The sequence below is a fragment of the Octopus sinensis genome, linkage group LG9 (assembly GCF_006345805.1).
Source record: "Octopus sinensis linkage group LG9, ASM634580v1, whole genome shotgun sequence".
Classification (NCBI taxonomy): Eukaryota; Metazoa; Mollusca; class Cephalopoda; order Octopoda; family Octopodidae; genus Octopus; species Octopus sinensis.
In genome coordinates this window covers 58,739,027-58,766,807 of record NC_043005.1, presented here as the reverse complement: position 1 = coordinate 58,766,807, position 27,781 = coordinate 58,739,027, and the positions used below count along the sequence as shown (strand labels likewise).

Genomic DNA, 27,781 nt, shown 5'->3' with positions numbered 1-27,781 from the left:
TGTGTTTACATCCCTGTAACTTAGTGGTTCAGCAAAAGAAACTGATAGAATAAGTACTAGGCTTACAAAGAATAAGTCCTGGGGTCGATTTGTTCAACTAAAGGCGGTGCTCCAGCATGGCCATAGTCAAATGACTGAAACAAGTAAAAGAGAGAGTAAGCATTCACGCATGAGTGTGAGTCTAGCAACAAGGAATCCGTAGAACCATTATGCAGGAAATATGATATTATTACTGACAGAGGAAATATTTATGAATGGACCATGGAATTTCCACAGGTATTGCTGGTACACTTAAATATGCAACAAAGATTATTATAGTAGATATATATTCAACCAACACTCACATTTGAGTGTGACTTCATAATAGCATGCACTATGCCTTCACTCCTACTTTAACCCTTTCAATACCAACCCAACTGAAACCGCCTCTGGCTCTGTAATACAAATGTCATGCTTACATAAGTTTTGAACAAAAATCTTCCACCAAACCTTAGTCATAATTTATGTTCCTAACACTAACTTAATGATAATGAGCTTATTTTATTAAATTCTTTGTTGTATTTAAAATAATTGAAAGAAACACAAGCATCTCAAAATAAATACAGTAACAAAAGGGTTAAGTGCTAGCTTAACTGTAATTAGAGATCTTTTCTTGGATCTCATACTCTTCATCCAACAGAACCTAAAAGATATGACAACTAAAGGACGGAAGGTCAAGCTGTACTTGGTAAGATTCGAAGTTGGAATGCAAGGCATTTTATCATTGCCCAAAATGTTGAGGCTAGATAATTGGTGGAATTGTACTGAAAATAAGTGTATTTACTTTTGTTTTTCACAAGAAGGCTACCACAATCAAACATTTGTATAGATATTTTCCTATTCCTATGCTTACATATATATTCAATTATTCATCAAATAGATTCCATCCATCTGAATAGACAAATCCAACACTAATATTTAAACAAAAAGTAATTTTTTTTTTTCATTTTGATTGATGTTTCTGCTACATACCCAACGCTGCATGCTCTCTTCCTCACTCCTCTTCTCTTTTTCACTAACTCAACATTACTGATATTCTGAACAGAATTCCCATCCCATTTATATCCAACATCAGAAGAGATCAGGCATCAAAGCATTCATCTCGCAGCCATTTTCTGTTCTGTTGATGTTTTGGTTCTGTTTATTTCATGAAATGACCCCTGTATTTAAAATGTGGTCTGTGCATTGATACATATACACGCACATATATATATATTCACACACATACACACATGCATATAGACAGATGGATAAATAGCTAGATAAATATACAGACAGACAGGCAATCAGACAGACAAATCAAAACACAAACATACATACATACGTACATCACAACCATTTTCATATCCACATTTCTATGCTGGCAATGGATGAGACAGAATTATTTGAGGCAGCTTCTCTGATGGTCAGATGACCTTGCTGTCACCAATCCTCGCCAGTCTCCAAACAAAATAATATTTTCCCCTATGGCCAAACATGTTTTGCAAGGAAGACTAGAAGCAAACAACATCACATGTTTGCTGGTGAGGCTTGCTGACAACTATCATGTGATGGCAACACAACAAAGGTACACACAAACATACACACAAACATACACTCACACATACATACATACAGACAGGCAGACAGGACATATGTATGTGTGCATCTTTCTATTTATCTATCTATCTATCTATCCTATCTATATCTCTCTATCTCTCTATCTATCTATCTATCTATCTATCTATCTATCTATCTAACTATCTCTCTCTCTCTCTCTCTCTCTCTCTCTCTATATATATATATATATATATATATATATATATATATATGTATATATATATATGAGAATGAATGGGAGGAGGAGAGCCTGCCAAATGTTGACCCAGTAGAGGGACCAGCTATCCGAATAGACAGCTCCCTTATAGTTAAGGCAATTAAGGATATGAAACCAGGTAAAGCCCCCGGCCCATCAGGAATCACTGCTGAGATGCTTAAAACAGCTGGCTATGTGGGCTATGGCCTAGTCACCTGCATTGTAAACCAGGTAGTTCATAATGGAGTCATACCCAATGACTGGCGTAGCAGCACCATAGTCAACTGCTACAAGGGTAAGGGTGATGCTCTAGATAGAAATAACTACAGGGGTATTAAACTGTTGGATCAGGTGATGAAGGTCACAGAGAGGGTCATAACTCATCTCATTAGGGAGAGAATTTGCTTAGATGATATGCAGTTCGGTTTTGTGCCGGGTAGAAGCACTACTGATGCTATATTCCTGGTCCGACAACAGCAGAAGTACCTAGCTAAAAATAAACCCCTCTACATAGCTTTTGTGGACTTGGAGAAAGCCTTTGACAGGGTTCCCCGATCCCTTATCTGGTGGTCGATGTGGAAACTGGAGATTGACGAATGGCTAATAAGGGCTGTACAGGCCCTATACAGAGAGGCTGTCAGCAAGGTTAGGATTGGCAACGAATAGAGTGAAGAATTCCGGGTCGAAGTAGGTGTACACCAAGGCTCAGCCCTCAGTCCCCTTTTATTCATCATAGTCCTCCAAGCAATAACAGAGGAATTCAAAACAGGATGCCCCTGGGAGCTCCTCTATGCTGATGACCTGGCTCTCATAGCAGAATCACTACTGGAACTAGAAAAGAAATTTCGGGTGTTGAAGCAAGGGTTAGAATCAAAGGGCACGTTAAAAGCACCAACCGATCGTGGAAGATGCCGGACCCCGCTTGCACCTGTGCAGGTGGCACGTAAAAAGCACCCACTACACTCGCGGAATGGTTGGTGTTAGGAAGGGCATCCAGCTGTAGAAACTCTGCCAGATCAGACTGGAGCCTGGCACAGCCTCCTGGCTTCCCAGACCCCAGTCGAACCGTCCAAACCGTGCTAGCGCGGAAAACGGACGTTAAATGATGATGATGATGATGATGATGATGATATACATATATACATATACATATATATATATATTTATATATGTATATAAATATATACATATATATGTATATAAAAATAAATATATATATATATATATGTGTGTGTATGTATGTATATATGTATATATTATTGTGTCTGGGGAGAGTCATTCTCTTTTAATGCCTTATTATTTAACACACTCACCAATTTGATTTCCACTTGTTTACTTTTATTTTTTTATTTGTTTCAGTCATTTGACTGTGGCCATGCTGGAGCATCAGCTTTTGTCAAACAAATCGACCCCAGGACTTATTCTTTGTAAACCTAGTATTTATTCTATACATCTCTTTTGCCAAACTGCTATGTTACGGGGACATAAACACACCAACATTCATTATCAAGTGATGGTGGATGTACAAAATCAAATACATAAACACACACACACACATATATATGTTTATATATATATATATATATATATACACTCACAAGGCTTTGGTCAGCCTGAGGCTATAGTAGAAGACACTTGCCCAAGGTGTCACACAGTGGGACTGAACCCAGGACCATGTAGTTAGTAAGCAAGCTTAAAATTTTCATTGCATCTTGCAAACTTTTCAATAATCATTGACTCAACAGCTAGTGAAAAGGTTGCAAGATACAACAGAAATTTTAGAAACAATAAATAAGTAAATGAGTGGAAATCAAACCGGTGAGTGTGTTAAGTAATAAGGCACTAAAAGAGAATGATTCTCCCCAGACACAATAAAATATGCTTCAACACACGAATTCATATAAAGAATCTTGCAAATCAAATACAAAAATGAAATATTTATATATTTCAAAAAAATGTAACTACATGTGGATTATTGGCAATTTATTCCTCTGTCTTCCTTTTCTCTTGGACTTTCCTCTGTCTCCTGTTTCTGAAGAAGAGTGTCTGCTTGAAACATTAAACCAGCTTTCTTTCCTTCCCTGAGCATCTGCTAATACTTTGCATGTACCATGTCCTCTCATTGCTTTTTTTTTTTGCTGTTTTTTCTTTGTTCTTTTTTGCATTAGCTATATATGTGTGTGTGTGTACACACACATATGTCATCATCATCATCATTATCATTGTTTAATCTTCTCCTTCCATTCTGGCATGGGTTGGATTGTCTGACAGGTGCTGGCCGGCAGAAGCCTGCACCATGCATCCGTGTCCATTTTGATATGGTATTTATGGCAGGATGCCCCTCCTAACACCAACGACACACACACACACACACATATGCACACACATACACACACACGCACACACAATGGACTGCTTTCAGTTACCATCTACCAAATTCACTCATAAGTGCCACATATTGAGAGCGAACTCAAAATCACGTGGTTGAGAAGCAATCTTCTCAACCCCACAGCTGTACTACACATACATGCATATATGCTTACATAAACATTCATATGTGTCTACACATCCATTCAATATTGGAGTAGTTGGTGCTAGGAAGGGCATCGAACTGTACAAAAACCATGCCAATTCAGACTGGAGTCTGGTGAAGCCTTCCTGCTTACCAGCCTTGGTCAAACCGTCCGACCCATACCAGCTTGGGCAACAGGCATTAAATGATGATGACACTATTATTAATGCCATTTCATTCATTCCCTTTTTGCACTCTCAATCTCTCATTTATCTTTCTCCCTCCCTCTCTTCTTCTCCATCTCTTTCAATATGTGACCTCGTGAGTACCGCTGGCGATTTTTTTCCTCTGTCTTCCCTTCTCGGGATCTTTCCTTCTCCTATGTTTCCGACGAAGAGCTCCGCTCGAAACGTTAAACCCTCCTTCTTCCCTTCTTTCCTGAGCGTCCAATAATACTTTAGTTGTTCCACGTCCTCGCGTTGTGTTTTTTTTTGTGTTTTCTTGTTTGGATTAACTATATATATATAAGTATAAAATACTTTAACCCTTTTGATACCAACCTGGCTGAAACCACCTATGGCTCTGTAGTACAAATGTCTAGTTTTCATAAGTTTTGAATTAAAATCTTCCACCAAACCTTAGTCACAATTTATGTTCCTAACACTAGCTCAATGATAATTAAGTTATTTTACTAAATTCTTTTTATATTTAAAACTAATTGAAAGAAACAGAAATAAATACAGTAATGAAAGGGTTAATTTAGTGTTGAATTCACTTTATTTGGATAGTACAGAGTCTTTTGAGAAGCATCTATATCATTATTTCAGCTTCCAACAGGCAGCTGATGTAGCATCCCAAAACATCGTAAACATTTCGTCTACATTCGTACCACACTATTATTAATGCCATTTCATTCATTCACTTTTTGCACTCTCAATTTCTCATTTCTCTCTCCCTCCATCCCTCTCTCCTTCTCCACCTCTCATATAACTCTTTGTCTCCCTCTTTCCATATCTCGTCTCCAATCTCTGTTACTCCCATCCATACTTTATACAGGCCAAAACTGCATTTCTATATTTTAGAAAAGCCATTAAACCCACACTTCAGGTACATTGCTATCAATATCAACAGGAAACGGAATTATTTTATTTTCCTGCAGTATCATCCTGATTATTATCATAATTACCTAATTATTGTTGCTATCATTATTATTATTATTGTTGTTGTTGTTGTTGTTGTTGTTGTTGTTGTTACCTTTTCAACAGTTTTATGACCAAGTTCTCTCTCGTGTTCCTGCGGTGTGCATAATGTTGATATCTGGGGATGTAGAATTGTATCATTAAACTGCATTAGCTTCGATTTGTCTTCAGGATTTGGTTAACCGTTCTGTTTCTGGTGTTATTTTAGTCTTTTGTGCATTGTGCACATTAGAGTATGTGCAATATCATTAGTGTTTCTTTGTTGGGTGGAGTTTTGTGTTCTTTGTCTACTCCTACTCATACTAATACTACTCATACTACTACTACTACTACTACTACTACTAACAATAATAATAATAATAATGATAATAATAAATGCCCTGATGCAGTACCAGGCAGTGGCTCTCATGGCTTCTGATCTTAACTGATTGGAAGTGTTATCATGTACATTGTTTTGTCTTGGTATAAAAGATGGGCTACAGCAAATATTCTGCTCAATACCACAGATTTGCTTGTCAGTTGTTTGACCTTAACCATTTGACCATGTCCCTTAGTGGCTGACAATAAGTGCATCTCTGATCATGAGCAGAAGCAGTGAGGGAGCATCATAGCCATGTGTTGAGAGGGATTCTTTGGAGTTTGAATAATTCACCTCTGGAAACATGGGTTCAACATCCTTACACAACCCTTATTCAAGGACCTTTTGAGTAGGATGGGTTACTCAACCAAAAGAAAATTCTAACTGGGCCCCACCTGCAAGGTCATGTGCTGTTTATCTTGATATGGGATCACCGTGTCACGCACATATGGTTGTGATGCATGTGCCTGGTGTACCCTTATCAGACGGGTAGTCATGATGGGTATACTGGGCTTTGTATATTTTACCCCAGTGTCACTTTGATGGCATGCACTGCTCTCTCACTCAATAATAATAATAATAATGAATATAATCCTTTCTGCTAAAAGCACAAGGCTTAAAATTTGGGGGGAGGGGATTAGTCGATTACATCGACCCCAGTGTTTCACTGGTACTTAATTTATCAACCCAGAGAAGAATGAAAGGCAAAGTCGAGTTCAGCAGAACTTGAACTCGGAATGTAAAGATAGACGAAATGCTGCTAACCATTCTGCCCGTCATGCTAATGATTCTGCCAGCTCACTGCCCTAAAAATCAGTATTCGTAATCCTTTCTACTAAAGGCATAAGGCTTTCAATTTGGGTGGGAAAAGGACTAGTCGATTACATTGATCCAAGTGTATCACTGGTGCTTAATCTTCTGATCCCGAAATGATGAGAGGCAAAGTCAACCTCAGCAGAATTTGAACTCAGAATGTAAAGGCAGACAAAACACTACTAAGCACTTCACCTGGTGTGCTAACAATTCTGCCATCTTGAAATAAATAAATAAATAAATAATAATAATAATAATAATAATAATAATATAATAATAATAATAATAATAATAAAATAATAATAATAATAATAATATAATAATAATAATAATAATATAATAATAATAATAATAATATAAAATCCTAACATCTATCCTGGTGGAGAAAACATATGCATTCATGGAGAAGAACGATATTTTCCAAATTGAACAAAAAGGGTGCTGCCGAGGCTCTTACGGATGCAAAGATCAACTGCTAATCAATCGTATGATCTTTGAGAACTGTCACAACAAGCGCAGAAATCTCAGCACCGCATGGATTGACTACAAAAAGGCCTTCGACAGTATACCGCATCCATGGATCTTGAGATCGCTGGACATCTTCAAAATTTCCCCTGTGATCTCAAACTTCCTGAAGCACAATATGTCGTTGTGGAATACGAATCTCCAATTATACCACTCTAATGGAGTACTTGCCTCAGAAAATATAAACATCAACTGTGGAATTTTTCAAGGTGACTCACTTTCACCTTTAATATTCTGCATAGCCCTAATACCCCTTACAAGTGAATTAAACAGAACAGGGTATGGGTATAAAATTGCCAATAAAAAAATAAGCCATCTATTTTATATGGATGACTTAAAACTTTATGGTAAAGACAATAATGAACTTGAAGGCCTATTGCGCACCGTGAAAGCATTCAGCGATGACATCGGGATGGAGTTTGGACTTGAGAAGTGTGCCAAGGCCACTTTCCAGAAAGGGAAAGTGAAGACCACAAATTCAGTCATGTTAGATGTTGACACAGTCATAAGAGAGCTTGAGCAAGAACAAACATACAAATATTTAGGGATAAATGAAGGCTCTGGTATTCAGCATGCAAGCATGAAAGAGAAAATCAGGAAGGAATGTTATAGGAGAGTTCGTGCAGTCCTGAAATCTGAACTAAATGCACGTAACAAGGTGTTAGCTATAAATTCCTTAGCAGTTCCAGTTGTTACTTATAGCTACAATGTGTTGAACTGGAATATGAGTGAAGTAAAGAATATAGATAGAAAAATACGCAAGCTGCTGAGTTGTAATAGGATGCACCACCCAAAGGCAGACGTAGATCGCCTTTACCTTCCCAGAGCCCAAGGAGGTCGAGGCCTGATCCAATTTGAACTAGCTTACAAAACAACCACAATTGGACTGGCCAAATATCTCGAAATATCGAATGACTGGATGCTAAAGCTCGTGGAAAATCACGAGAGGCGAAAGAAGCTTCATTCTATCATAAAGGAAAGCAAAAAATTTGCTATTGATCTCGTGCAGGATACCCAAACTGAACAACCCGAGGGAAGTACGGCAACTATCGTTGCAAAGAAGGTGAAAATGATGGCAATGAAGAAAGCGCACAAGCAATTGGCTGATAGGTGGGAGGAGAAACCTCTGCACGGCAAATATGTGACCCGCAGCAAACAAGCTGATGTTGACCAGAAGCAAACCCATCAGTGGCTACGGAGCTCAGGGCTAAAAGCAGAGAGCGAAGGTTTCATCCTGGCTGCTCAAGATCAAAGCCTATTAACCCGGAACTACCAGGCCAATGTGATGAAAAATGGAGCAGACCCAAAATGCCGATTCTGTAACGACATGATTGAAACAGTGGACCACCTAATCTCTGGATGTAAAGTCTTAGCACCAGTGGAGTATAAATTAAGACATGACAGAGTTGGCCAATATCTCCACTGGCTAATAAGTCGGCATTACAATATCAAAACTGCCGACAAGTGGTATAATCACCACCCTGAGGCTGTAACTGAAGGAGAAAATGTAACCATTCTGTGGGACTTTCCAGTACATACAGACCGAACCATCAAGGCCAATAAACCAGATATTGTTGTGAAAGACCAAAACAATAAAGTTTACTTATTGATCGACATGAGCATCCCCTGTGATCATCATATCTCAGCGAAAGAGTTTGACAAGCTCAGAAAATATAAAGACCTACTCATTGAAATTGAGAAAATGTGGCATCTCATGGCGGTTACAATACCAGTGAGAGAGAGAGAGAAAAAGAGGATAAGGTGAAGACTGAGACACAAAGAGGGAAAAAGAAAAAAAGAGATAAAGAAAAAGATGAAGATGAAGAGAGAAGTGTCCATGACGTGAGGTATGGGAAACATAATAAATTTAGCAGAGGGGTGATGTTCTGATTGTGAGGTTAAAGAAAGGCAGACAGAGAGGGGAGAGGGAGAGAGAGAGGAGAAGAGGGAGGAGATAGAGAGGAGAGAGAGGAGAAGAGAGAAATGATGGTGGTGCTGATTGGATCGTGAAAATGTGTTCTTTTTAATTGAAGTAAGATTTTTATATCACCTGTCACTTAATGCATGCACATAAGTGTAACTCTCTGAAATAATCACACTTATTTACATGGCAGATATATGCAATTTAACTAAAAGTTGTTTCATATGAAAGGAATATTTTTATTTTGCTTATGGGGAAAATGGTAAAATTCACGTGAATATTTATTTTATGACTGCTGCGTATTAAGTCTATGAAATTCTGCATAACGTATATAAAGTGTGTATATAAAGTGCATTAAGTAATCATAATATTTTAATTTCCTTCAATTTTCAATAAATAACAAATGGTTGACTATTTCTCCATACAGACACAACACAGGCTATGCTTTCAGGTTCTCTGGATAAAGTTTTCAGAAATAATCCACTATGTATACCATTAATTCCATGAACTATTCATGGGTCCTGCTAGTAATAATAATAGAAATAATAATTATTTCAAAATTTCAAAATTGGCACAAGGCCAGTAATTTCAGGGATCAGATATGTAGATTACATCCACCTCAGTGCTTAGCTCGGTTCAAAGTCACTCTTGACCAGAAATGGCCTGAACTCTTTGCATGAATACCCTCCCTGTACATAACTCCATATCCCCCTACATGGCCTTGCTTTTTGCTTTTTGAGCCAAAAATTAACTTAACTTAACTTAACTTAGCTGTTAATTATTTTATCAACCCAGAAATGGTGAAAAGCAAAGTCAACCTCAGTGGAATTTGAACTCAGAATGTAGATGCCGCTAAGTATTTTGACCAGCGTGCTAATGATACTGTGAGCTCACTGCCTTTTAGTCTATATGTAATAAAAGGACAAGCAATGGATTTATAGTTTGCTGCCAAGTCTGTGTATCTGTTCTTGGCTGTAGTAAGCAAAACTGATATATCAATTTGGTATATCTTACCTTTCATAATTCTTTTAAATATACATATCAATGGCTTTCTGTAGAGTGTCAACATCTTGTGCTAGTATCCAATAACTAGCATCTTCATGGTGTCTTATGACTATGCAACTTCCCTATAGCTTTAGTGAAAGTTTTAAAGTTGATTATATCAGTTTTTCTGTCAAAGTTGGTACAGTATTCTTTTTTGATTATATCTAACCCTGATGCAGTCTTATCAATGGATATTTTTTCTTTACATTCCAGATCTTAGATGAAAGCAATTGAAGATCTTCCTGAGAAAGGGCTCTTTTTACTAAGATATAGTTTTTTTTTTTTTTTTCATATTCTCCTCCACATGGTCTGTGATTAAAAGCAAACTTTTGGTTAAAGCTGCTTCATTGAAGTATTTTTCCATTTACTGATAATAAAGTTTTTCACAGAATATCTTGAGTCTGAGCTTCAGTTTTGAAGTTATTAATTTCCCTTTGAGAATTTATAGTCTACAATTTCCATGTTTTAGTCATTTTTTTTTATTGGATGGAAAAGGTTTATGCTCTTTGTATGTATATGATGGGCTATGATTAGTGAGTGAGACGTGGGCAATGAAGGAAGATAAAGTGGCAGATAAGGCTGGAAAAAATAGAAATGAGTACGGTTTGGTGGATGAGTAGACTATTGCAGAGACAGAAAAGGGAAAACAATGGATTGTTGTGGATGGTGAGACTAGAGCAAGTGATGGATGTTATGAAGAGAATTGGGAGGAAGTGGTTGAGTCATATGCTTAGGAAGGATGAAAGTGACTGGATGAGAGAAGTAATGGAAATAAATGTAGAAGTAGAGGAAGAGGAAGATATGGTTAAAGATGATAGAGGATGGAATCAGAGTAAGAGGATTGGTGATAAAGAATGTACTAGGTATGATAAAATAAAAAAAAGGCTGTAATGGGGTTAGCAAAAGGGACTTAAAAGTCCAGGAAAATGGACTTAAAATGCTCGTTGTTATTGCTGTTGTATATATTTGAAAGCATGTGAATTTATTATTTGCCGCATGGCCTATGAAATTATTATTTGCCACATGGTCTATGAAATTATTATTTGCCACATGACCTATGAAATTATTATTTGCCACATGACCTATGAAATTATTATTTGCCACATGGCCTATGAAATTATTATTTGCCGCATGGTCTATGAAATTATTATTTGCCACATGGCTTATGAAATTATTACTTGCCACATGGTGTATGAAATTATTATTTGCTGCATGGCCTATGAAATTATTATTTGCCGCATGGCCTATGAAATTATTATTTACTACATGTCCTATGAAATTATTATTTGCTGCATGGTCTATGAAATTATTATTTGCCACATGGCCTATGAAATTATTATTTTCCACATGGCCTATGAAATTATTATTTGCCACATGGCCTATGATGGCATTTAAATCTTGCAGTCCACATTGTTGCTGTTTTCTCCTTGTAATATTATCTACCTGGAAAGTTTAGGTGAAGAAGAACTATCTGCATCTAAATCTATACCACTGTAATAATTCAAACAAAGTGTTCTAGAAATATCACTATGGAGTGGTATGTGAATGAAGGTTTCAGCCTACCTCAAACAGAACCAATAGAAGAGGAACCAGCTATAGTAATTAACTTCAGGGTGTTCGTTACACAACCAAAACTGTGAAGAGTTGTTAATATAATCATAAATGTGGCTGGTGCAAAGAAGGGCCTCCAGGTGTAGAAACAATGACAAGACAGTCAAATGGACTCTAGCAGCTCTCCAACTGACCACCCCCTGCCAAACAGTCCAGCCTATGCCAATATGGTAAACTGATGTTAAAAAATGATGATGATGATGATGATGATGATGACGACAATGATGATAATGATGATGATGATGATGATGATGACGATGATGATATATCATGACAAACACCTTATATTATAGTTCTTTGTCCTCAATCACACCATAATAACAGCGACCTTGGGTTGTGTTGACCTTTTAGTCTTACAGGATTCTCTTTTAACCCCCCATAGGATTTTGACCCTAGGACAGCTAGGTCAGAAGGGGTGAGTGGGGAGGGATGGAACTGGGATAAGGCAACAACAAAAAAGGATCATCTTCACATATTTGCTAATCACTCTTCAAATCACATTCTGCAGAAAACTACACATTGAATAATGCAGTACAAGATATGACTGAAAAAGGATGAGGTAGCCATGGTTGGAATGATTTAGACGACCAACAGCATAATTTTGGCAGATATGACATGTGTAAAGTATTGTTAAGTTAATAGCCAAGAAAATTGCATTATTAGTGGGGTTTTCTTGTATTTGCAAAAGCATCGTTGCTAAACTTTAATAATCGTAACTTATTAACAAAATATTGATGAGTTAATTTTAATTAATGTTTCTTTGATATCAAAGAATTTGTGCAATGTCAGTAATTAATTAAGTGGCTATAATGAAAAAGAAATTTTAAAAAAATTATAAGTATGTGTGTGTATATGTGTGTATATATATATATATATATATATATATATATATATATATATATATATATCTTTATATATATATATATCTTTATATATAAAAGTGAAGTTGTGTGAGTGTCTGTCCCCTTCGATTTAGATTCCTAACTACTCCCACATTTTGCGATGCAGTTTAACCAAAACCGGGTATCTTATAGTCGTGATTCATATCAAGCCCTTCTGGGTATTAGCGTGCGTCTACGATGAGTCTACGATTTTAAAAATAATTTACCATCATTTTTTTCCATTTTCATGCATATTTTTTAAAGGGAAGTAACTCTCTAAAAATGTCTACGATGAGTGAACGATTTTTAAAAAAATTTACCATCATATTTTTTCCATTTTTAATGCATTTTTTTGCTATTTTTTGGCTATAACTCTCTAAAAATGCTGTATAGTTATTTCCCTTACAAACCCGAGCAACGCCGGGCGATACTGCTAGTATATATATATAAATATATATATATATAGATAGATAGATAGATAGATAGATAGATAGATAGATAGATAGATAGATAGAGTGATTGATAGAATCCAAATATAGGGAATGGAGTAGATAAAATCCGGTTACATATGTTTCCTAGCTAGCAGAACCTCAGAAGTAGTAATTACCCAAATAAGAGGTACTCTACTAGCTACCCATCTATCTAGCTCTGCTAGCTACTCCGCTAGCTAGCGGAGTACCCCTTGTTTGGACAATTGCTACTTGCAAGATTCTGTTAGCGAGAAAACATGTAGCCTAGGTTTTATGTACTCCATTCCCTAATTTTTTATTTTTATCTGTATATACAACAACCCCAGTTGCTAACCATGAACTATAAAATAACGTTTTTCAACTTGTCGAACCTTGATATGAGAAAAATTTACAACCTTCAATGGCGATAAACCCCTATTGTTCCTGAAAATTCTTTTTTATACCTTCTATGGACTGCATGAAGCTTACTAATTTCCTACACCTTATTCTTTGGATCTTACCTATTCATATTACTATATATCATCATCATCATTTAACAACTGTTGTCCATGCTGGCATGTGTTGGATGTTTAATCAGGGCTGGCAAGCTGGAAGGCTGCACCAGACAGCAGTCTGATTTGGCATGGTTTCTATGGCTGGGTGCCCTTCCTAGTGCCAACTACTCCAAGAGTGTAATGGGTGTTTTTTATGTGCCACTAGCATGGGTGCCATTTGCATGACACCAGTATCTACCATGCCTGTGATTTTACTTGGCTTGATGGATCTTCTTCTGAAGCACAACATAATGTCAAACGTCTCAGTCGTTTGTGATTGTTTCTGTGAGGCCCAACACTTGAAATGAGCTCTTCCCGTGCCACTGGCATCAGCCACTCTGTCTCCCTGAGGCCCAATGCTTGAAAGGTGCTTTTTACATTCCACTGGCATGGGTGCCAGTTAGGTGGCACCAGCATCAGGCATGACTACAATTTCACTTGGCTTCATGGGTCCTCTCAAGCACAGCATATCACCAAATGTCTTGGTCACTAGTCATTGCTTCTGTGAGGCCCAAAGTTTGAAGATCATGCTTCATCAACTCATCCCATATCTTACTGGGTCAACTTCTACCACAGGTTCTCTCCACAGTTAGAGATCAGCACTTCTTTACACAACTGTCCTCATCCATACGCATCGCATGACCATACTAGCAAAATCATCTCTCTTGTACACCACGTTTGATGCCCCTATGCCCAACTTTTCTCTCAAGTTAGGCAAAAACCAAAATGTCCTTTCTATAATTAAAACTAAATCAAATAGTTGGATAAAATATCATGGAAGAAAGGACTTTTGAGGTTATAAATTTAATTTATGATCACATGACCCTAAGTTAGTAGATGACTGGATGATCTGATCAGGCATTTAAAATATTCATTGTGCAAACATGAAGTCTTGGTATTCTGTCCTAATGCAAGACATCTTGGTGAAGTATCTTTTTTCCTCATAGACTCAGATCAATCCAAGGCATGTGAGTAGAATTAAATAGACAGAAATGCTGTGAAAGTCTGAAAAATGTGTGCCTCACTTGCTCAAGGAAGATCAAAAGCAGACATGACTGAATGCCTGTCATGAACTGAAAGAACAGTTGGAAGTTGATCCAGACATTTATTCAAAGGTCATCATTGGTGACAAAAAGTGGTACTATGGCTACGACCCAGAAATGAAGCAGCAATCAAGTCAATGGAAGCATTCAATGTCACTACGACCCAAAAAAAGGATGTCAAATGAAGTCCAATGTCAAAACGATGCTGATTTGTTTCATCAATGTGAAAGGAATTGTCCACACAGAATTTGTTCCTCCTAGTCAAACTGTTAACCAGACATTCTACTTGGCAGTTCTGAAACATTTGCAAGATGCGGTGAGACAAAAACGCCCCAACCTGTAGCAAAGTGGAGAGTGGTTTTTTCTTCATGACAATGCACCTGCACACACCATCTCAAATGTGAGACAGTTTTTGGCTAGAAATGGCACGACCCTGATTACCCACACTCCCTATTCACCTGATTTTGCTCCCATTTTTCATTCCCCCAAATGAAAAATGTACTAAAAAGGAAAACGTTTTGCAGATGTGGAAGAGGTGAAAAAAAAAACAACTGAGGCATTAGAAGACATCATTCCACAAGAGTTCCAGCATTGCTTTGAATAGTGGAAAACACATTTGGACCAATGCATTGCTTAAAGTGGAGAATACTTTGAAGGTGATAAAAGTGTAAACATGTAAAACTATGTGAATGAAATAATATTGCAAAATTCTGGCTTCTTTTGAGTACCCTCTTGTAAATACAAGGTCCGACCAAAAAGTATCAGGACTAGTGCTATAAAAAGAGAACTCCAACAGATATCAATTTACCATTTTGTCTCCTCTGAAGTAGTCCCATTCTGAAGCCACACATTTTATCCAGCACTGTTTCCATAGATGTTTCCATGGAAGCATTTGCAGAACTCCTGTTTTGGGATAGCAAGCAGCTGCTTCATTGCATTCCCTTGGATTTCCTAGATGTCTTGAAATCTTGCTCCTTTCAAGTGGGATTTGATTCTTGCTTTGGTTTCAGGGTCACAGCCATAGACCCATAATTCATCACTTGTTATGACTGTTTCCAAAATGTTTTAATTTTCCTCGGCACAATCAAAAAGATCCTGTACAGCTGAAACCAGACCTCCTTTTTGAGACGACTACACACTACACCAGGGGTTCTCAACCATTTTTTTTAACTACGGACCCCTTTGATTATAATTTTATCCAGATGGACATCCATAGTCATTCAATGTTTAAAAACATGTTTTATAGAAATTCATTTTTTTTTTTCACTCATTAACTTGTGTAAGTTGAACCTTGGCACCTTGGGCAAGTGTCTTCTACTATAGCTTCGGGCTGACCAAAGCCTTGTGAGTAGATTTGGTAGACGGAAACTGAAAGAAGCCCGTCGTATATATGTATATATGTGTATATATATATATATATATATATATATATATATTATATATATATATATATATTTATATTTATATATATATATATGTTTGTGCATCTATGTTTGTCCCCCCAACATCACTTGACAACCGATGCTGGTGTGTTTGCGTTCCTGTAACTTGGCAGTTCGGCGAAGGAGACCGATGGAGTGGGTACTGGGCATACAAGGAATGGGTCCTGGGGTCGATTTGCTCGACTTAAGGCAGTGCTCCAGCATGGCCACTGTCAAATGACTGAAACAAGTAAAAGAGTAGTGTGCATGCAAGGAAAAGTTCAGGGTCAATCTGTGCCTTTCATCCTTTCAGGGTCGATTAAATAAGTACCAGTTACGCACTGGGGTCGATATAATGAACTTAATCCGTTTGTCTGTCCTTGTTTGTCCTCTCTGTGTTTAGCCCCTTGTGGATAGTAAAGAAATAGGTTTCATCACATCCACGGCCAGACTCCATCGCCATCACCACTAAGCTGCATCACTATCACTACTACCACCATCACCACCAAATTCTGCCACTGTCATCACTAAGCTCCACAGTAATCCCACACCATCATCATTGCCACTAACGGTGCCACCATCATTAGAAACCTGCTCTTCAATTATTACATCCACCAACACAACCACCACCACCACCACAACTGCTACCTTCATGACATCACCACCACTGTTACCACCACCACTAGCACCACAACCTATTTCTTTACTACCCACAAGGGGCTAAACACAGAGAGGACAAACAAAGAGAGACAAACGGTTTAAGCCGATTACATCGACCCCAGTGCGTAACTGGTACTTAACTTATTGACCCCGAAAGGATGAACGGCAAAGTCGACCTAAACGGAATTTGAACTCAGAATGTAACGGCAGACGAAATACAGCTACGCATATCGCCCGGCGTGCTAACGTTTCTGCCAGCTCGCCACCTTACCAGCACCACAACCACCACCACTACCACACCATCACCATTGTTGAATCAGCATGTATCAGAGACATAAATCAATAAAGATTAATTTCATATTAAACTCATTTACCTTTTCGACAGACTCGTTTAGTCCAAGATGACGTCCAAAGTTGACTTCATAGGTGTCCAATGTAATGACAGGTCCTGTAGCCTGACAAATACAAATAAAAGAGGTAGAACGACCTGGTTAATAATATAGAAACACTGACAAGGTCCAATTAATGTACAAATAGGGGACACAGTTTTATTGACATGAAAATAAATAGGGGATATATATTGATCACTTTTTAACCTTTTGAAATTTAAAAAAATCAAATACAGCCCAAATATTCTTGCTGCTTTTATGCTCATACCAACCAGATCCTACCTTTTACACTTAGCCTACAATGTCTAGAAATTAAAAGATGCCTCATTGAAATCTTGAACCTACCAGATAATGCTGGATCAATTTCAACCATAGTGCAAAAAAAAAAAAACCACATGGTTATTCATTCAGTTCCACAGCATGACACCTTGGACAAGTGCATTCGTCTATAGCCCCAGGCTAACCAAGGCCTTGTGAGTGGATTTGGTTCATGGAAACTGAAAGAAGCTCATTGTGCATAATGTGTGTGTGTGTGGTGTGTGTGTGCATGTCTGTCTTTGTCCCCCACCATCTTTTGACAACCAGTGTTAGTGTGTTTGTGTCTCCCATAACTTAGCAGTTCAGCAAAAGAAACCAATAGAATAATTATCAAGTTTTTAAAGATTCACTTAACTAAACCTCTTCAAGTCTGTGCCCCAGAATTTTTTTGGGGTTTTTTTTTCTTTTTGTGAATGTAGTGATGAAAATGGAAAACAGTAAGAAAGGGGACAGTGTTTCCCTACTTTTTGGCTTGCAGGTACAATCCATTTGCTGGGCTTCTACACAGTTCCTCTCAATCCATTTTCACTCACAAAGTATGGGCTGACCTGAGGCTCTAGAAAATTACACTCACCTAAAATGTTACACACTAGGATTGAACCTAGGACCTTGTAATAGCAAAGACAACCTCTGAATCAATCATTCAGCCATACAGATCTTACAGAGAGAGACAGAATCTATGTAAACACAATAGAAAAGGCAGAAGTTAGAACAACTGGTGTGTTTGCATCCCCGTAGTAACTTGGCAGTTCGGCAAATGAGACCAATAGAATGGGTCCTGGAGTCGATTTGCTTGACTAAAGGCAGTGCTCCGGCATGGCCACAAACCTCTGAATCATTCAGCCATACAGATCTTAGAGAGAGAGAGAGAGACAGAATCTATGTAAACACAATAGAAAAGGCAGGAGTTAGAACAACAGCACATCTGTTGTTCTAACCCGGGGGGTAGAAGGTTTTGGCAGAAGTAACTACATGTACCAATCAATCAAATTGAATTGAACTAAACTGAACCATGATTTTCATCTGTTTGTTTTATTTTGTTTTTTGTTTTCTTTTTCTGTTTTTTTTTTTTTGTTAAATCTTATCACGCAACAAATACTGGAAAATAAAAAAAAAATGTCTTAAAACTTATCAAATATTTCATTGAAAAAGATGAAAGTTTAGAAACATTCCAAGTTTCTTTTTATGAAATATAATTTAGAAATAATGCAAAAGAAAAAAAAAAAAACAGATAAAAAGAAACAACGATTCAGTGGGAAACGGTAATAATGTTCAGTGGTAAAACTGTAAATGATGATGATAGATGCCACCTAAAAATCAAAAATATGTCTCTCACACCTTTGGAAAATTTTATATAAATGTTATAGCTTTTTGCATTTGTTTTTTTTAATTAAATAATGTAAAACCAAATTTTTGATGTATAAAATTCATAAAAAATATACATTTGTCTGTATACATACATACACACACACGTGTGTGTATGTGTGTGTGTGTATGTGTGTGTGTGTGTGCCTGTCTGTCTGTATGTATGTATGCATGCAGATTATGTATACATATATATATATAGACATATATACATATATATATATACACACATATATACACACACACACATATATGTATGTATGTATATATTTATATGTATGTATGTATGTGTATGTATATATATATATATATATATATATATATATATGTATGTATGTATGTATGTATGCATGTATGTGTGTGTGTGTATGAATGTAGACACTGATACTCAAAATACTTGTGTGTATGTATTTAGTTATATATACACTTGGATATGCATACACACATTCACTCATACACACACACACACACACACACATACACACTTTGAAAATTTTCTATTTAAAAATGAAAAGAATCTGGAAAAAATAATTCTTCATATGTCTTTTCTTGCATAAGAAAAAAAAAACATATTTGAATTGATGTAAAAATATTTTGCATTTTATTTAAAGCTAGGAAACATAAGAAAATTCAAATCCTAGCTGCATTAATTATGAAAATGTTCAAATAGGTTTTTATGCTACTGTCTTCTTCATTACTTATATGAAGAAAATGAAAAACAACAACACGAAATCAATCTATTTTACTTATGTCACAAAGAACAACCAAGGATTGTTTGGTTCGTAAACTTCTTTAGAGAAACAAACACTTGTTTTAATATTTACCACTTTCTAAATTATTTGCTGGATTCATGTAAGGTCATGATTATAGGATGAGAGGTAGAATCAATTCTATCAAACCCAATAATTGATTGGTACTAGTTTCATTGATGGTTGATCCATATACTGTTGTATTGGTGAAATTCATCCTCCTCCTCATCATCATCATCATCATCATCATCGTTTAACGTCCACTTTCCATGCTAGCATGGGTTGGACGATTTGACTGAGGGCTAGCGAAACAGAGTGTTGCACCAGACTCTAATCTGATCTGGCAGAGTTTCTACAGCTGGATGCCCTTCCTAACACCAACCACTCTGAGAGTGTAGAGGGTGTTTTTATGTGTCACTGGCACGAGGGCCAGTCAGGCAGTACTGGCAATGGCCACGCTCAAATGGTGCTTTTTATGTGCCACCTGCACAGGAGCCAGTCCAGCGGCACTGGCAACGAACTCGCTCAAATTTTTTTCTTTTTTTAAATTGTGAAGTCAATTAATTCAATGGGTATTTGAGGTCAGAAAAATAGAAAGATGAAATTTTTTTTAAAAAAAAAGACACTTTATCATGTGTATCACAGTTTTTACAAAAGGTTTGCTGTACCCCTGTTGTGAATCACAAGAGGTAACTAACAGAGTTGATAATGGAAAAGACGTCTGACCGAAAACACTGTCTTAGGAAAACTTCAATCCGTACCAGTACAGAAAAGTGAATGTAAAACATTGCTGCCACAGCTGCTGTTGCTGATGATGATGATAATAGTGATGGTGGTGGTATTGTGGTGGTGCAGCAGCTGCTGCTGCTGCTGCTGCTGCTGATGATGATGATGATTATGCAAGGAAGTTTGTTCAGATTAAATGCTCAAGTCATATTCCAAATATAGCAGGAATAGGCAAACTCTATGTGAAAATCTGGTCAAACCAAAAACTGGATTGGCCAATACGAATAAAGAAAGGTCACCAGTGCAGAATGAAGCAGTTCATAAACGTTTTCTAACAGTTTGCTCTGTTCTATGTCTTGTTTTCAATATTACCCCCCCATCCCCAACCCCACCCAGTCTTTTGACTAACCAGGAGACTTACCTCACCCAACCACTTCCAAATAAAAAGACAGAGGTGCAAATTGTTTACTACCAATGAAATACTACAACATTTAGATTCTGATGAAGATCAATAGGACTTTGATTAATTCCTTCATTGCCAAATCTCTCTTGAAATCAGAATGCCTTTGTTTTAATTAATTTTGAAAATAAAACATTTATTCGAATAAATTTTGCCAGTTTTAAGGTGGTGTTTGGAACATAGATTAACATGAAATTTTGGTGGAAAGTTTTTAACTTAGATCAGTATTCAAATTTTTCTGTCAAATGTCATGCTAATTTATTCACATTACTTTGAATTAATTATGCATTACCTCGTAGCTTTGAGATTTTGAAGGTATGATAGTATATAACTAGACTGATATTGTTGGGTAGGTGTGAGAAACCAGATCTACCTGGTTTGAACATAAAATGGGTAGAATATTTGGGCCAGATATGGCCATCTTAAATGCTAAATGGTTAAAATGGGTAATTTGCATCATAGAAGCAAGGATGGTTTTGGTCAGTTTGGTATCAAAAGCATTAAACATATCTGACATGTCAGTTTGAAGATAAAAGATTCCAAGTGGAAAGAGATAATGATGTATCTCAAAGAAGAGAGCATGGTTCTCAGTCAGCTGATGGAAATAGGTGGTTCATCAACTTTTAAACATTATATTATGTCAAATGCAATAAAAAAAAACACACTCGTGTATGATTAATTGGGTATTCTACCAGCAGTATATTGGATAGATATTATTCCTTAGTTGGTTGGATTCACAACCTCTAACTTTCTTGGAATATATATCATCATCATCATCGTTTAACATCCGCTTTCCATGCGAGCATGGGTTGGACGATTTGACTGAGGTCTGGCAAACCAGATGGCTGCACCAGACACCAATCTGATCTGCCAGAGGTTCTACAGCTGGATGCCCTTCCTAATGCTAACCACTCCGAGTATGTAGTGGGTGCTTTAACGTGCCACCAGCACGAGGGCCAGTTAGTTGACACTGGCAATGGCCACGCTCAAATGGTGCTTTTTATGTGACACAAGCACGGGAGCCAGTCAGGCAGCACTGGCAACAACCTCACTCGAATGTTTATATATATATATATATATATATATATATATATATACACATGTAGATGTGTATCTGTCTGTATCTCTGTCGGTCTGTATTTCAGCACCACAATGGGAAAGTGAAAAGAGTACAGTATGGTTGTCTGGATGTGTTGCAATCTCTCCGCTATCCACCTTGTTTCTCCACAGCCACAGATTTCAGTGATTACCACAGCAGAGGTGACTGAGTTTAGCTTAGACCACAGCAATTGCAGTCTCTGGTTTTGATGTTATTGTTGTTGTTGTTTTTGGTGTACATCTTAGCATAGTGTATGGTGCCAGTGATACTGCTGCTGTTGTAACTATTTCTCTTCATATATAGGCTTGTTCTTATGCTTGTCCAGTCTGAGTGAGAGAGTTAGTGGTTTTAAGATGTTCTAATGCTGTGCTTCAGGCCGTTGTGTATATGCTTGGATACTTCAGACAGTAGGGGTGGACTTTTTAGGCAACAGCAGGGGCTGTGAGAATGGAAGTTTGCCACAGAGTAAAGAGTCACCCTTGCATGACCACAAGGTTTACCATTTTGCTATAGAGACCAGCTGTATTTGGCCAAAATATTTTATATCTGTCCTATGTTTAAACTGGCCAGATCTGGCCTCTCACGCCTACCCTACACTGTCATTCTAGAGATAAACAGTCACATCATCAAAATCTCAAAGCTACAAGGTAATCGGGGTCGATAAATTAAGTACCAGTTATGCACTGGGGTTGATCTAATCGACTTAATCCCTTTGTTTGTCCCCTCTATGTTAGCCCCTTGTGGGCAATAAAGAAATAAGTAACAGCTGGGGCTTAACCTTTCATCATTTAAAGTGACCATTTCCTGCCCAAGATATTCTACCTGTTTTACAAGCAAACCAACTAGATCCAGCCTTTCATACCTTCCCTACAATGTCATTCTGAAGATAAACAGTCATATCATCAAAATCTCAAAGCTACAAGGTAATGTATGATTAATTCAAAGCAATGTGAATGAATAAACATTACATCTGACAGAGTAATCTGAATGCTAAAGGGTTAATGATTTTTAAGATGTTCTTATAGTTGAGCTACAGGCTGTTGTGTATGTGCTTGGGTGCTTGGGGCAGTGGGGGAATTTTTTTTAATGTAATAGCAGGGACTGTGAGAATTGAAGTTTGTAACAGAACAAACAGTCACCCTTGCACAGCCACATAGTTTTAGTATACTTGTTTCTTAGTATAGGTGGTCTGTGTACAACTAGGAATGGTGCATAGTGCACTATTTGTTTTGTTTTTTTAATTTTTAATTCATTATCTTTTGCTGTGTCTAGGGAGATTGATTATGCCAATATAATTAACACACACACACTGGTTCAATTCCATTCCTTTTCTTTATAATTAGTCAAAAAAAATTAATTAGTTGGATATTTAACCAATTGACTAATAATAAAGAAAAGGAGTGGAACTGAACCAGTGTGTATTAATTATATCGGCATGAATTCACATATAGAATCTTACAAACCAAATGAAAAAACGAAGTAATTTATTATGGTTTGTTACAAAGAGATTAGGGTCTCAGATAGAAATGATATTGTCCATGATAAATTTAATATATATAGTTTGTACACCAGTGTTATTGTTTCTTTCTGTTGGCCAAACATAATATCTGTGATTGTTCTGAGTATGTTTGTGTATAGTTTTGGTTTCTTTACTCTGTCTTCTATGTATTCAGTAAATATTGATGAGGTGTTGTATGTAATGCCTAATATCTTTTGTTTTACTTCTGTAAGTGTGTGTAAGAGTTTTTGTGAGCTGTTGAGTGTGATTGTTGGTAAAATTCGATATTCTCTGGTGTTGATGGTAACATTTAGTAGGTGCAGCTTCAAGTTTCTTGTTGCAAAGTCAGGTTTCTTAGTGATTTAAATATATTTGAAGTAGTTGTGCAATACTGTCTGGAGAATAGTACAAGGATAAGAATGTGATTGTGATATCAGGTCTGTGTAAGCTAGTACTTTGGTTTTGTGGTAGCTTGAGAAGATTGTGTAAATACAGGTTGAAAGGAATGAGTGAAAGGATGGATCCTTGTGGCACTCAACTGATAACATTTAGGTACCAGTTACATGTTACCTACATAAATACAAAAGTAGATTTCACAGTAGAAAGAATAAAACATGCTCAAGCACCAACCGATCATGGCCGTTTGTCAGCCTCCTCTGACCCCTGTGCCAGTGGTACGTAAAAAGCACCCACTACACTCACAGAGTGGTTGGCATTAGGAAGGGCATCCAGCTGTAGAAACACTGCCAGATCAGAATGGAGCCTAGTGCAGCCTCCTGGCTTCCTAGACCCTGGTCGAACCATCCAACCCATGCTAGCATGGAAAGCGGATGCTAAACGATGATGATGATGATGATGATGATGATGATGTTGAAGTGTGCTGCATGGTCCTTGTCTAAATGGAAGTACTTGATATTTGAAACAGTAGATCTGGGGATCAAACCTAGATGTTTAGTTGACTACCTAGTGGCATAAATCAATTACAAATATGTGATTATTGCTTCTCACAGAAGCAGACCTATACTAAACTGTAATACACCTTTAAAGCTATGTAGTACATACCATCAAAGGTTAAGTTCCAAAGCCATGAACATGACAGCAACTGAAATAAGATATGTATGAACACCTAAACTTACAGTAAATTATACAGGAGCCTTTTATCTTCGTTCTGGCATCTTTTAAAAATCAATACTGTTTTATATATTGCAGATATTTCTGGCATTGATATTTAGCGTGGTGGATTGGCAGAAACATTAGTGCATAAGACAAATAGCTTGTGGAATGAAGCTGTGGCCTTTTACATTCCGAGTTCAAATCTCACTTCAATTAGTAATGAATTTTGTCATTTGTGGGGTACAGCAGACAGTGAAATAAGTACCAATCACATACTAGGAAACTGATATAATCAACTACAAGCATCTCTTCAGTTGTATAAAGTATTGCTCTTCTGCTAAGTGTTACACTCTTGAAAATCTTGCTGTAATGCTGGGCTCTAGAATGTACAGTATATTTTCTTCATTGATGTCCACATTAAATGAGTATATAGGTGCAGGAGTGGCTGTGTGGTAAGTATCTTGCTTACGAACCACATGGTTCCGGGTTCAGTCCCACTGTGTGGCTCCTTGGGCAAGTGTCTTCTCCTATAGCCTTGGGCCGACCAAAGACTTGTGAGTGGATTTGGTAGGCGGAAACTGAAAGAAGCCCATCATATATATGTATATATATATATATATATATATATATGTATGTGTGTGTATATGTTTGTGTGTCTGTGTTTGTCCCCCAACATCACTTGACAACCGATGCTGGTCTGTTTACGTCCACGTAACTTAGCAGCTCAGCAAAAGAGACCGATAGAATAAGTACTAGGCTTACATAGAATAAGTCCTGGGGTCGATTTGCTCGACTAAAAGTGGTGCTGCAGCATGGCTGCAGTCAAATGACTGAAACAAGTAAAAGAGTAAAAGAGAGAGTATATAAGTCAAAGAGAAAATATGTTTTACAGTATGGAACTCCAAGTAATGGTAAAAATTTTATGAATGTAGCTCTTCAGTAATATGGGGGATGCCTGCATTTATTTCATTGAACCTAAAGTGATAGAAAACAAGGTCGTTTGATGGCAAGAACTGGATTCAAAACAAAAAGGTACTAAAGTATATCTCCTGCTCTTCTACTATTTCCTTATTACAAATGGAATACATAACTATAGAAAAATGAAAAAGATAATTACTGCAGATTATGATTGAGATTTGAGATTAGTGTACAGATATTTTGGCTCCAGTTTTCTAATTTATTTTATTTATAGCTATATTAAAATTTCCCAACCAAAACTGAATTTGGAAATTTTAGCTATATTATAACTAAAATACATTGTTAACCCACATACATAATTCTTCAACATACAACTGTTTTTGTGTTTGTTTTGTAGCTGTTGTTGTTGTTTTTGTTATAGTAGGTAGAGGTAGAGCAATGTAGACATCAGGGCTGGCAGGCATGTAGCAAGGCAATTGAAGCGGGATGCTAGGAGTTTGTAAGGCATTATTCCTGGAGAAGTTCTGTCTGAGATTGAGGTGCTGGTGCAGCAAAGAGGAAAGCCTTAAATTCCATTACTGAAGCTGCAGCAAAGGCCACAAGTGGCTTTAAATAAAAAGGGCAGACCAAGGGTTTGCTGCTACAGAGTCAACTTGGTGAGAGAGTATAATGTTGAATAATCCCAAACCCCAAGACTCCAGAACCATCACTGATGATACAGCTCAGAGTATCCATGAAATATATCTTGAAGCAACTGAAAGATGCATCTTACAACAAACTAAAATACATCTTGTCAGCTGACATACATAATTTTTCTGCATAAGCCTGGGTTTTCCTTCTTTTTGTCATTGTTCATATTACCTGTAGATAAAACTCTGATATTCGGTAAATTTCACTGAAATGGACTCAATGAAACTGAATTTTGTTTTAAGTAAACATCTATAATTTGTTATCTCATAAGTTTCAACTTGAGATGGTTTTACTCCCAAATCAACCTGAGTTACTTATGTATTGTCACTAAAAGTGAAACAAGTTATTTCTTTTAAATTATAAGTGAAATATAAAATACTGTACCATGTATTTTATTTCCATGTCAGCATTTCTTTTGATGTTTCCATTTCTAATAAACCAAAAGGCTATAATATTCCAGCATGTTTCATTGAAATTTTTGTCATTAAAACTGAATTGGATAAATTTCTTCTACATTATATACGATTTTGCAAGAATATCTATTCTTTCAGTGAGTCTTTTGATTATTTCATTCTCAATGAGTAAATCTGCCACATTCTCGACAAATCATTGAAGTTTTGTTATAGAAATTTCAATTGAACAATTTCTTTTTATGAGCAAAATATTAAATGTTATCCCATTAATGCTATCTGCACTCCTTTTGATTATTAAACTCCCAGAGAGAAAAGCTGCTAGATTCAAGATGCTCCCTTGAAATGTTGTTAAAACTGAATAGAGCAAGTTCTTTCACATTATATGTAAAATATTAAATGTATTAAATGTATTTTTATCAATGATTCTGCATTTCTTTTAGTTATTTAATTCCCAGTAAGGCAAGCTTCTATATTAAAGTTATTTCATTCAAATCCTGTCCTTCAAATTGATTTCAGCAAATTTCTTTTACACCAAAAGAAAATTACAAAACCATATATCTGTGATATTTAAAATCTTTTTAAACAGCACTAAAAATTCATGCTTATAAAACACCTTATTTTCATAATGCAGTTCCATTTAAATATATTATCTAAAATAAATATTAAGATACACAGAAGTTCCACTTGAGTTTTTAACTTCAAGAAAATTCTATAGAGGTTATTGAAGAAAATATATTTGAAGATATTATATTTAGTGGAATGAATTGTCATCTTAAAATTCACCATCAGTATCATCATCCTCCCTATCATCAACATTATAATTATAAATCTATTGGGTTGTCCGGAAAGTTCGTGCCAATTTATAGTAGCCTACCTTTCAACTTATTTTAGAACATGGTTAAGTCCATAAAATAGAATTTGACTACACCTCCATTTAGAGCACAGTTTAAGCTATCTTTTCGTGGAAAAAGGTTTATGTTCCTATATCTTCTGTTAATTTTGTAACCCTTTAAAATGGAAGATAAGAAAGTTCATTTTCGGCACGTGATGCTTTTCTTTTTCCGTAAAGGAAAAAATGCCTCACAACTCAAAGAACAATGAGAACAACAACAAGGATTGCAGTGGCAAATATTACAACTAATGAAGTTGGTAACCAATGTGGAGAATACGTTTTTACCTGAACATGTACCAAATTCCATAAGTGAATTCAAATATGAC

At 36.6% G+C, this 27,781-nt stretch overlaps 1 protein-coding gene across 1 annotated transcript in view; it reads right to left on the bottom strand.

Annotated features, from left to right (window-relative positions):
* Nucleotides 1-27,781, bottom strand: part of LOC115215434 (cilia- and flagella-associated protein 65-like) — a 1,408,515-nt gene that overhangs the window by 844,911 nt on the left and 535,823 nt on the right. The window contains exon 16 of the mRNA XM_029784597.2: nucleotides 17,200-17,280. Within this exon, the coding sequence (XP_029640457.2) occupies nucleotides 17,200-17,280 (81 nt within the window). The remainder of the gene's footprint in view (nucleotides 1-17,199; nucleotides 17,281-27,781) is intronic.